This window comes from Talpa occidentalis, unplaced genomic scaffold (genome assembly GCF_014898055.3).
Source record: "Talpa occidentalis isolate TD23 unplaced genomic scaffold, MPIMG_talOcc4v2.1 talOcc4.4, whole genome shotgun sequence".
In the NCBI taxonomy this organism is placed as follows: Eukaryota; Metazoa; Chordata; class Mammalia; order Eulipotyphla; family Talpidae; genus Talpa; species Talpa occidentalis.
The window spans coordinates 132,638,911-132,652,409 of record NW_023604295.1 but is presented as its reverse complement, the minus strand read 5'-3'; the positions used below and the strand labels follow the sequence as shown (position 1 = coordinate 132,652,409).

General features: G+C 34.9%; 1 protein-coding gene across 1 annotated transcript in view; it reads left to right on the top strand.

Annotated features, from left to right (window-relative positions):
• Positions 1–13,499, top strand: part of SPOCK3 (SPARC (osteonectin), cwcv and kazal like domains proteoglycan 3) — a 295,465-nt gene that overhangs the window by 110,332 nt on the left and 171,634 nt on the right. The window contains exon 3 of the mRNA XM_037526414.2: positions 2,087–2,132. Coding sequence (XP_037382311.1) covers positions 2,087–2,132 — 46 coding nt within the window. The remainder of the gene's footprint in view (positions 1–2,086; positions 2,133–13,499) is intronic.

The window sequence follows — 13,499 nt, the reverse complement described above, 5'->3', positions numbered from 1 at the left end:
TGAGATGACCATGGTCCTTTTCGTTAGCAAGTATGTTTTAGCCTCTTCTTTTGTCCAAATAATATGTGATGGTTTGTATTTTGATAACCAATCCCTATAGTAGCCTTACCAGATAGATAGGGTATTATCAACTTTAATCACATGATCTGAAGTTTAGAACATCAACTCTTCTAAGGTGATACAACTAAAAAGTAAAAGCCAGGCTTAAAATTAAGTATTCGTGTTTCCATATCTATCCTAGTTAGGTGCTGTTCATGTTTGGAATGAATAATTGTCATTGTCATCAAGCAATAATATATAATTTCAAAAAGTCAATGTTATTAAATGAGTGTGTTATGATACTAAGTTAAAGTTTTGGAACTGTGTGGAATAATTTAATTTGCTTTGAAAACTTAGTTTTCCAAGAATTCTATCATGCTACAATTGTTTACTTTAAAGATTTGTTAAAAGATATAAATCAGGATTTATTTAATTTTACAAGGTATTACCCTCCCTCAATTTGATCCTAGCTAATATTTCAGTGCAGGACCTATTCACATGGGTTGTCATAACTCACCCCTCTCCTAATATAATCCTATCTCAACATAAATGCAAAACTGACAGAGATGTTTTTCTGGTTTTTTTTTTTTCCCTTTCCTCTCATTTGAAGTTAGTGAGGGCATTTGCAGAACAATGATGAATGATTACTCACAATAAGGAAAAACATTTGTGACAACTTAATTTTTTATATAGAGAAGAGTTTTTACTCCCATAATTAAAATGTGTACCACAAATGGGTCTCCCCTGGTGGTGCAGCGGTTGAGCGCTGGGCTGCGAAGCTGCCCGCAGCCTCTACAGCACCAGTTCGATCCCCAGCCGCCAGTGAGGGTCTCACATGGCGCAACAGACCTCTCCTGCCACGCACGCTGCTACCCTCAGCAGTGTATTTTGTCAGTCTGCCTGCTCTGCTCCCCGCTCTGGCTCTGGTGAATTCTCTCACCCTCCCGCGCTTCTGACTGTACCCAGTGCTTGTATAAATAAATAAATAAATCTTTAAAAAAAAATATGCACCACTTTTCCTGTTTTGTATATCAGAGAATATTAGCAAAGAGTTTTGGAAAAAGAGTCAAGGAATCTCTGTGATTTTTTTGGATTCCCTATGTTTTGTGGCTTTACAGCAAACTAACTTTAGTGATTTGAAGACTATCGAATAGGAATGCTTAAATTAAGAATGCACCATCACAGGCAGCTTTTTCTTACTATAGTGAAAATAGTTTATTAATTTGAACAAATAGATCCCATTTATCATAAAACATGATATGTATGAGGTGTTTTTGCAAGATTTTTAGTGTAGTAAAAGCAGTAATTAAAATAAAGTTAGTCAATTTGAGTTGGCTTATTAAAAACTTTTAGTATACATTGTCCCACTTTAGTATTATATAGCTGTATTTACTAAGTATATGGTAAATAGATTGTAATGATTCTTTTTCATATCCAAGATATAACCTGTAGCCAGATTTAATCAGGTGTGCATTTTTTTCAAACTACCAATTGTATTTTGATGAACCACTTAGATATTAACAAGTGAGTCATTTGCATAAAGTATATATATACTGTACGCTCTACTGCAGAATCAGTTGGTATTTCTTCCATTGTTTTAATGGTTCTATTTACCATTGTGCTAGTGGAAAATGAAGTTGTATAATTGAAAACTGGTAAGATACTTTTATAGCTTATTAGATTAGGGTCATTATCTGCATGTCATATTGCACATTGAATTGCAATATAAAGTATTGCATTATCATATTTAGGTGAAGTGGCAACCAAAAAATGGTTAAATCATAGTCAACATCAACTTACCCCGAAAATGAATATAATATTGAAAGACATTTCTGTAGCATGTAAACAATGTGTTCCCTTGTGATAACTATTGTTTTTCTCTTGTTCCTTTTTTATTTATTTATTTTTTTATAATTTGCTGCTTGCCATTGCAGGAAGTAGAGGTTTGTATTCAACTTCTGTATTTCACATTTTATTTTAGATTTTATTTGAATGTCTACTTTTTATTTACTCATATACACTCAATTCACATTATTTTCCCCCTTAGGATGATTATTTCCGCACTTGGAGTCCAGGAAAAGCCTTTGATCAGGGTAAGAATCTAATTATTTTAAATTAAAATCTGTTACTTTGTTATAATCACTGTGTTTAAATGTCTGATTGGAGTTAAAAATACTAAACAGAGTTTTTGTGAATGGGAACATTCATGTAATAATTACTTTCATTGCAGTATAATATGTTTAAAATAAGTTTGTTAGGCATGATTATCTTTTCCTTTAGAAATGTATCTTAGATAACCAATTTGGACTGCTGAAATTTTACATACTCATTTTTAGTAGTTGACACAAATCACTTCTTCCAGTTTTCAAACATGTTCAAGTGTAATCAGATAATTATCCAGTGTATTTATTTGCAGAATCTGCATTTAAAATTTTTAAAAAGTAATTTTGATTGGTAATTAATAAATCAAACCAAATGCACTAAGAGACAGGTAATGAGAAAATAATGACCTAGAGACTAGATTATATCCACAAGCTTTCTTGGGAAATAAATTATTATGGCAGAATTATAAACCTTGAAAAAATCAGAGTTATATATGAAATGGATGTTAATACTTAAATTTGCCAGATATGGTGCATCCAGTTACAATAAAGTTGCTTTAGATTTTTTATCTCTGTGTGTGTGGTGTGTGTGTGTGTGTGAGTGTGTGTGTGAGAGAGAGAGAAAAGGAGAGAATGTGTTGAACAGCAATTTATCTCTTGTTAAAAATAAAAAAATAAAAGTTTGCTATAGGAAACTTACAAATCCTGATATTCTCTTAGATTTTCTTTAATTTTACAAAACCTTTTTTAATCTATTAATATGCCAATAATGATATCAGAGATATCATTATATGTATATAATGTATATAATGTATTATATGTATTATATATTATATAATATCATTATATAATATTATAATATATTATTATAATATAATATATAATATATTATATATTATTATATAATAAATTATATATTATATAATATATAATAATATATAATATATTGTATTATATATTATATTATATATTATATTATGATATAATAGCTGATGTTTATATTGCCCTGTATCAGTTACTATTCAAAGTATTCAATATATTTGTTTAATTTTCACACTAACTCTGGCAGGTAGGTGAGGAAGGTGAGACCTTGAAGACATGCAAAGCCATGTCTCTACAAAGATGCAGAGTCAGGATTTGAACCCAGGCAGTCTGAGTCTTGAGCCTGTTTGCTAACTACTATGTGGTACTGTTTGTGCATATGATTGCCCTAAAATGGAATGATGGCTTAATAATAGGGCTTTGAAGTTGATGCTGTAAAAATAAATATTTACTTGAATGAACATTAGAAACAGCTGTCAGCTTTGTTTCTATGTTTAAAAATAATATCTCCTAGATTATCAGACTCTGTGGTTTTGTTTTTTTTTTTTTAATGAAACTATAATTGATATTCATACCATGAGTTTTGATTGGTTGAGCATAGAAATTTGATAAATATATGTGAGAAAGTTATATATTAAAAAGTGGAAAATTTTAATTGAGGAAAGTTTGTTTTCTACTTCTTTTTGGTTTTGAGTCATATGAACCAACGCATTTGTAGACCATACTGAGGAGTAAGAAAAATTGTGCTGTTCTCATCTAGCTCTAGATAAGACAATGCATCACTAGGATAAAGTTGACTTGAGATGTGTTCATTGCTGATGCTTCTAGTTTTCTCTGATTCCAATATAATTTCCATTAAATATTATAATCAAAACCTGATAGAACTGTTGAACATAAAACCATTGGGAATACTTTTTATGAATAGTTATAATTTTAAATATATTTAGTTTTGGCATGTGGACATTGATACAATATTTCTATACGTTGATTGTATTTGCATATTTTATGAGAAGAGTAAAAAAAGGTGACCTTAAAATATTCCACTTTTTACATTGATGTTTATAATATTTTACCTTACTCATTTAAAATTGCACTGTGGGTCTCCCTGGTGGCGCTGCATTTTGAGCACCGTGCTGTGAAGCTGTCTGCAGCCTCTGCAGCACGGGTTCTATTCCCGGCCAGCCAGGGAGATACCCACATGGCTCAGCAGACCTCTCCTGCCTCGCCTGCTGCTCCCCTCAGCAGTGTCTTTGATTGCCTGTTCTGCTTCCCACTCTGTCTCTGGTGAATCCTCTCACTTTCCCATGCCTCTGGCCTGTACCCCAGTTCTTGTATAAATAAAAATAAATCTAAAAGAAAAATAAAATTGCACTGTGCATCCATTTCTATAGAATGTGCCACAAAATATACAGAAATTAAAATACCACTCAAGAAATATTAATTACCATTTCATAATACCCTTCAGGATAAAAATGACATAATTTCTCAGCACAAAACCACCTACATATCTACATAGATGTGTATATACATGCATAAATATAGGTACATATTTACACACACAAACATAAATATTTGTATCTGCAAATTTGCTTCTAGGAAAAATCAAGTAATGATTCATATAGAGCTCATCTACCTTCTGGGTTAGCTGTGACCAAGTTTTCAAGTCATGTAATTTTTCTTCCACTAGTCAGAGCTTTCCACTTTTTTAAATCACTAAAATAGAGGCTTTGGGAAAATATAATGGTTTCAAGTAAATGTGAGTAAAACAATTTGGGTGATGGTAAATCTGCTGTAAAATTAAAGAAAGCATGTTGATGCCAAAAATAAATTGATTTGGATTTCTCCACATAGAATTTTCTGTGCCATTACTTCTGTTCATTAGTGTGGCTAATCATGAGTTGACACAACAGAAATTGACTGAAAAATAGTTCTAATGAGGACATGCATCTTCTTGAATACAGTATAAAATGTCTGTTTACTAGACAGTCTGAAGGGGGGATGCATGGCTAGAACTAGACTGGTATGATAAATTTTTTAAATAATTCAGAAAATGTGTATCAGTATGCTGTAGCTATACAGACAATCACTTCTTTCCTTTTTGCTACTCTAACCCTGTCATTTTTTATTTGATCCCAGATTAATTTGAAAGTGTAACTGATAAATCACTGAAATCGTTAGCTGTAAGACCTTACAGTTGTTTGGAAACCCAACTTGTACTAAAGTGCTGTATCCACAAGGATCAGATTTTTATCTCAAAATTATTTTCTTCAGTGTTTATTAGGTTTCCTGAGATGAAAGAGTTGAAGATGACTATGTTTTCAATATTTCCCTAATTTTACTATCCAGACCAGCTTGGCATTGCTCTACATGGTATCTTCCATGGTCAAAAATTGTAATTAATAGGCTAATAAAATTAAGCTGTATTTAAATAGATATATCAATTTCAAGACAAATCAGCTTCATGCTATTTATGTGTTTCCCCAGCTCAGACAACTCATTTCTGAGGATATGGAGTCAGGGACAAGAAGTGAAGCTGTCGCTGAGATCAGCAGACTTCTGTCATTTCAAAGCACTCATCCTATGCTCTCTTCCTAAATCTAGACCTCTCTGTGAAGGGCAGCGTGACTCACACTGGCATGTGAAGTTGCATTTAATTCAACAAAAGATCATAAAGAAGTGGCATGCTAGGAGATCATTCTTAACCCAAGCAGCTCAAAATCTAGCCAGGAGACATAGACATATGAATAGCTAACCTTGTATCTACTGGAGTCTTTCCTGTAAGAATTGGCGAGGAGTGAGACAAAAGACTCAGCTCTTTGAAAGCCCAGCCTCATGCTTAGCCATATACTTCTCCATTGTTTCTGTCTTTTCAGGAGCACTTCTTAGAGCACTATGTGATTCCCATAATTTTCCCCATCCATTTGCAAAACATCTCACATCCACCGATAGCCACAGTGTGACCTGTGCCTTTGTGGTTGATTTCTGGCTACAAAGGAAAGGCTGTTGAGATTTCATCATGGCTTTTATTCTCTTCAATGAACAGAGCTGTTCAGTATTATAGCTGTGATTATTTATGACATTGAAAGAGACTAGTGATTGAAATAATGGACTCCTAACATGTCTTTTTCTCCTTCTGACCTATTATCATGCTTTTTAAGCACAGTATATGTAAGTTACACAATGAAGATATTGCCTCTCTTCCAGATGCCTTTAATTTCCACTTATTTACATGAGGACCATTTTTTGCCTATTTTCCACTGATATTTACTGATTGTAGTCTGAAACAATAGATAGGTCTGATCCATGCTTCACAATAGAGGCATGATAGTGCCACAATGGGGCTTTGTTTAAGAACTTGGAAATTTTTGGCTTTTTTCTAGTGGAAAAATTGGTGTTCTTAAACTTGAGGTTCAGTGGGGACAATATGCAAGTATGATCCCATGATTGCAAAATTTTATAAAAATACTTTCAATTATTTAAACATGAAAATCTGTACTATTATTTGATCTGAACCATTATTTGATCAGCTTACACGTTCTTATTTAGGGCTTTTGTATAATTTTGGACAAATTGCTTGATGGGTATTCAAGTGCTAATGATCATGTTGATTTATCTCATGCCTTATTTTATTGTCCATGTTTGGCAACTTTAGGTTATAGAAATCATTTGTGATACCTGCTAAGAAACTATTTTCAACCTAGGAACTGACAGTGTGTATTGATTCTATTTAGACATAGCACATATGAAAACATAGAGTTTCCTAGTTTATTTCCTCTTTCTATTTATTTAATTTCTTTATATAAGAATATTATTTAAGTTGTTTTACACCATAATCTATATAATATAGGAATCCAGAATCTTACTTTGTTCTATGCTAAAGAGTGTTATGTTTTCCGTTGAACAGTAAAGATTGTATAATATTCTGTTTTAAAGTTGTAACACATAATTGAGAAAAAAATACTCCCTTAAGTTTCATGCCACATTTACCTCCATAGTTGTACAAGAAAGCAAATCATAATCATATTTTTAAAAAAGATTTATTTATTTATTTATACAAGCACTGGGTACAGTCAGAAGCACAGGAGGGTGAGAGAATTCACCAGAGTTAGAGCAGAGAGTAGAACAGGCAGAGTGACAAAGTACACTGCTGAGGGGAGCAGTGGGCAGCAGGAGAGGTCTGCGCACTATGTGGGACCCTTGCCTGTCGGATGGGGATCGAACCAGCGCTGCAGAGGCTGCGGGCAACTTCGCAACCCAGCGCTCAACCGCTGCACCACTGGGGAGGCCCCCATAATCATATCTTTTTAATGACCTGATGGGTTACTAAATTCTGAATCAAATATATAAGGCAAGGGATTAATCCAATTTACTTTGATGGTGTTAAAATATTTTAGAAGCAACATTCTTATCTTAAAGTTTATACAGCTAGCATAGTAATTATTACTATGAAGACTGAAAAAACATACATATAAAGTTAATTTTTAACAGGAGTCTTCTCTGACTAGAGGAGTTATTCTCAGTCTTAGCTGCCAACACTCATTTAAAAAGGTCAGTTGCCTAGACATGGTCCCTAGACATATTTTTTTTTTTTTGAGAAAACATTGGTTTACAATGAGGATGTGCTTCAGAGGTATAGGTATGGACCTCTTCAGATGTATGTTACCACACCTGCCACCATGTTACATAACACTTAAATCTCTGGTAATCTTCTTTCATATGATTTTTATTTTTTTTTTTAAGATATATTTATTTATTTATTTATTTATACAAGCACTAGGTACAGTCAGAAGCACGGGAGGGTGAGAGAATTCACCAGAGCCAGAGCGGGGAACAGAACAGGCAGACTGATAAAATACACTGCTGAGGGGAGCAGCGGGCAGCAGGAGAGGTCTGTGCGCCATGTGGGACCCTCACTGGTGGCCGGGATCGAACCAGCGCTGCAGAGGCTACAGGCAGCTTCGCAGCCCAGAACTCAACCGCTGCGCCACCAGGGGAGGCCCTCATATGATTTTTAATAGAGCAGTAATTTGTTAACAGCAGGATGAATTTAATTTTCAATAAAAGTTTGCAAAAATAGGGGCCTCCCTGATGGCACAATGGGTTGAGTATAGCGCTGTGAAGCTGTCCACAGCCCCTGCAGTGCGGGTTCAATTCCTGGCCAGCCAGGAAGATTCCCGCATGGCGCAGCAGACCTCTCCTGTTTTGCCTGCTGCTCCCCTCAGCGGTGTGTTTCAGTAGATCCACCTGTTCTGCTCCCGACTCTGTCTCTGGTGAATCTTCTCACCCTCCCGCACCTCTGGCCTGTACCCCAGCTGTTGTATAAATAAAAAAAATAAATCTTTAAACAAAGTTTGCAAAAATAATATTTTAGAATAATATTGGGGAGATTTTTGTTCAGATAAATTTAAGACTATCATAGATATATATGGCTAATTATCAGTTAGTGAGTGCTGAGTCTATGGTATTTCGCAATTGTTTTATATAGCTAATGTGAGGCTAAAATTTTTTTTGTGATTGTAAGTATCAGGGTTGTTATGCCTAATTTGATAGTTTCTTATTCAAAAAGGTAAGGGATTTGCCCAAAATTATATTAATGATCATTTATATCAAGTGACACATCTAGAACTAGATATCATGTCACATATCACTTAATTTGGTGTTCGCCATTATTCTATACTCCAAAATTATCACCTAGTAATTGTAATTATCAATGTATAGATGAGCTAATTAATGTCATACTATGATGGGGGTTGGCTCAACTTCTAGTTGAAACATCCATAACATTAAGAAATGAAAACAAATTTTATTGGCAACAATATGTTTAAAATTGTAAAGTGACTTTTAATGCAACATAGGAGGCAGAATAATTTTAAGAAATTGTGTGACCTTGGTAATCAGATGTACTGGGTTTGAGTCTGGGCTCACTACTTATTAGCTTGGCAAACTTGGAAAAATTTATTAACCACAGGCCAAAGGTAAGGTTTGTAGATTAACATTTAACTTAAACCCTGAATGATTTCAAGAGATACTTAATAAAAAAGTAGAAGAGCAAGGGAAACCAACTAGTTTGCCATTAAAGCTCAATGTATCTTAATATTTTATGCAACATTGTCTTTGATACATACACAAACATTGAGAAAACATTTATAAAATTTATAAAATGTTAATTTTGTATTTTAGAATAAAATGTTAGTTTCTATCAAAAAGAGAACAAATGTATATAACATATAGTTTTTATTTAGCGTTGACACTCTATACTGTGTAAACTTTGAGCAATGTTTTTTAGTAAATGGAGGTAGAAATCAATGCATAAGTTCTGTCTTCTACTTATTTAAAAATTAAAACATTAATAAGACAATAGATTATTACAGTATTCTCTATATACGTTATATACATTATATGTACTCACACACGTATTAATCCACTAGATCTTAATCCTAGAAATATTCTTTTAAAAATAAGGCTCTAATTTTAGATTTTAAATACTATTGTCTCTTACCAAGCAGTGGTAGCATTTCACATTGAACTGTGTCCCCCAAAGTGAATTGTTGAATGCCTACTTCCCTCATACCTCTGTTTGTAACTTTATTTGAAAATAGAGTCTTTACAGATATAATCAAGTTAAGATGAGGTCATATTAGCTTAGGGAGAACCCTCATACAATATGACATCCTTATAAAAAGAGGAGAGTAGAGACAGAGACACATGAGGGAGATGCCCTGTGATGATGGAGCAGAGACTGGGGTTTAAGTGTCCAAATCCCAGGAGCACCCAGAATCACTGATAGCCCCCCAAACAGGAGACAGGCATGGAACAGATTATCCCTCTGAGCAACAGAGAAGTAATCAATTCTGCTGATGCCTTGATTTCAGACATCAAGCTTCCAGAAATGGGAGGGAATAAATTTTTTTTTAAAGCCACCCAGTTTGCAGTGCTTTATTATATCAGTGCTAGGAAACTAATGCAGTGATGTGTAAATCATTCTGAATCACATTTCATTGCATACACACAGAGCTGATATACAAATAGTCACAGACTGGTGTCTTCTTTTGATCTTCAGTATTTCAAACAGTATATATTAATTATGCTTTTGAGTTTTTGAATGTTAACATTTTATAAAGAATATGTGTGTTGCATGAATTGTCTCATTTAAGCTGCATCTGTTTTCTGGCTTCAGCACCTTAGTTTTTCTTTTCAGAAAATAAACACAACTCCACTCTTTATTTTAGTGTCATGATAGGCTGCTGTCACACACGCATCTGGGAGGGGTACTAGTGACCCAGATCTGACCATGGAGAGCCTCCCTGCCAGCTAGTTTAAGGATGAGAACATGACTGAAATCAGACCATGTAGATTCTGGGATGTGCAGGGGAATTGGAGGAAAGAAAAGCTGACATTTTGAAGGTGTTGCTTTATAAATTACATTAGGTTTGAGACAACCAAAGTCACTTTGGCAAAACCCCCATAGTTGTGCAGTGTGACAAGATGAGGTGAGTAGAAGCTAATCGTGATTGTAAGATTCAGGCCTTTGCTCCAGCCACATCTGAAATGACCTGTAATCCTTGATTGCTCTAACTTTTCTTTCTTTGGGCAAGCCAAATGTAATCAGTTTCACTTATGTCCAGCTAAATTATCTGAAGTATATAGCAACTGAAACCTGGAAGTGAGATATAGAACATCCTAAAATGTCTGTAGTTGGTTGAGCTGAGCTAGGGAAAGGCAAAGAAGATTCCTGTCCTTGTGTGACAAATTGTCATTCTATGCATTATAGGAATTCTGGGGCTAGTCTGTGACCTGTTATCTCTGGACTTTCTCAGTCCTTTCAGGAACCTCTTAGATAATTGTCCCTTTTTATGTAATTCCATATATTGGTAATATACAATTGCATTTTCCATGCAGTTTTTTTTTTTTATTATTTCTGTGGCTAGTCCTGTCATTGCATTAGCAGTTGAAACACCAAAAGAATTTTGTTTTTGAAAAGACCTGACAGTGAGATGTCGCCTTACCCTGTGAGGGTGGCCTGTATCAAGAAGAATGGAAACAGAGATGTTGGTGAGGATGTGGAAAGAGGAACTCTCATCCACTGTTAGTGAGAATATAATTTGGAAAATAATACACAGATAGCGTATGATGCAACACCAATAGCCCAGGTGTTTAACCAAAGAATATGTGAACTCTAAAATGAAAAGATTTACACCCTCCTATGTTCATAGCAGCATCATTCACAATAGCCAAGACATAGAATCAACTACTAAGAGCTCAACTACAGAATGACTGGATAAGGAAATTGTGGAATACACACACACACACACACATATACATATATACCCTCCATGGGATACTACTCAGTTATTTAAAAAAGATGAAGCAATGCCTTTGGGGCAAAATATGCCTCTTTTATTGATTTTGCTAAGTGAAATAAATCAGGAAAAAAAAGGATAGATTCTGGGTAGCTTCACTTATTTGTGAAATATAATAAAGAAAACAAATTGGCAAAGCACAGCAAAAATAATTCTTAAGAGTTTGTAAAAAATACACTTGTTACCAGAGGAGGTAAGACAGGAGTGCAGGCAGGAGGAGATCAGGGCAGGAAGTGGGTAGGGAATTTCTGCAGATTGTGAAACATATACTCTTAGATGGTGTGAAATGTACCCCCTAAATGATGTTGTTATGCAAATGACTGACAATAAAATTTGAGGAAAAAAATGTAAAAGACTTGAAAAGTACTTGACCTTCTTCAAAACTAAAAATTCACTTTATGTAATTGGATTTGGAGACAAGTTCAGGAAAATATTTAACTAAGCTATGCCAAATTAAATAATTGGTTTGACCTAGATTTTCTTCAAAGGTGAAGTCATTTCCTCTTATTTGTTCTAGATGACACATTAATTTATTTTTTTAAAAGATTATTTATGTATACAAAGCTGGGGTACAGGCCAGAGGTGCAGCGGTGGGGTTGAGAGGGTTCACCAGAGACAGAGTGGGGAGCAGAACTGACAGACTGACTGAAATACACTGCTGAGAGGAGCAGCAGGTGAGACAGGAGAGGTCTGCTGCACCATGTGGGTCACCTCCCTGCCCGGGGATCGAACTCATGCTGCAGTGGCTGTGGATAGCTTCATAGTGCGGCGACTTAGCCCCTTGCACTACCAGGGAGGCCTTGACACATTAATTTATTGTAGCTTCTTTACTTCTTTTCCATTTGGTCCCCACAATGAAAATAGAGGTCTTCCAGGCCTGTGTTACTGAGCAGGGAGCAAAGGGAGGCTGAACTCTGAAAGCAGTAAACAAATCTGGGAAGACATGTTAAAGATGCTTGGGGAGATTTAAAAAGTTCTTGAAAGTTGGACAGCATTACTGGAAAATCATTGATCTGAATAATTTAGATGAACCACAAATTTCCTTCCTCTCTCTCCTACTTTGAGGATGGCAATATCTACCAGAGAAATAAGCAGCCAGTCTCAAATTCCCCACACAACCGTCTCTTCTCTTAAGAAAGTCATACCTTCCAATCCTTCTTCAGCTTGTATTACCACTTGATAATGGTCAAGTTCTTTCAGGAAGAAAGAATAAAATAAGGAACTGGATCCAAAATATTACCCTGGGGGGGGCGGGGGGAATAATTATCCAGCAGGATTTCTGAGACTAATATTATAAAATCCTGAAACAATGTGGATCTCTCAGTGTTCCGGTGGTTAACATAACAAGATAACAAGGCATCCATTCCTTTGATCCAACCAAATTAAATTTTTAATTAAAAACTATGAAAATATCGAAAGTTATATTGATTTCATCAGAATAATATCAATAATGTGTGTCTCTATAATTTTGCTTAGCCATTAATTGTATATCTTTTGTTGTAAGGGGCTATACTTGCAGGGTGTGAAGGATGAAAGCCATTATCATTCAAGGGTAAATTCCGAAGTTATTAGCTACTTTACCACAACTCTTTTATTTGAGAGATCACTTAATAACAATCTAAAATCACTCCAAATAACTGTGTCATGTCAGCAAATGTATTTTAAAGTTGTGTTTTGTATTTTCTTCTGCACCTGGCTTATAGTAGGACTGGAAGGTATTTTTGGTTGAAGCTGTGACTCAGCACAAGACTGCTATTGGGATATAAATAAAGAAATGAGGTCAATGAAGACAAGTGGCATGCTTGTAGGAGAAGAAACTCTCAAAAACTTGAAGTGTTTTCCAGTTAATTTAGGACAAAGGGGAAAAAAAGCAGACGGACAGCTATGAAGCCAAACAATGAATTGTAAATATCCAGAGAAATACATTTCTCATACAGGTATATGGAACAGACCTTAAGTTGTTGAGGCGATTGCTTTATCTTATTGGGAATATCAATATCATCATCTATCATTAAGTAACTACATCTGTAGGGACATTCTGATTTTAACTATTTGGGGAGCAGGGTAGCAAGAAAGGTTAAATGGGCTTTTGTTGCATTGAGACCACGCTGAGGGACACGAGTCATGGAGCAGGCTTGCAAGGCAAGATTCTGCTGTTGAAGCAGAAGTTCTTATG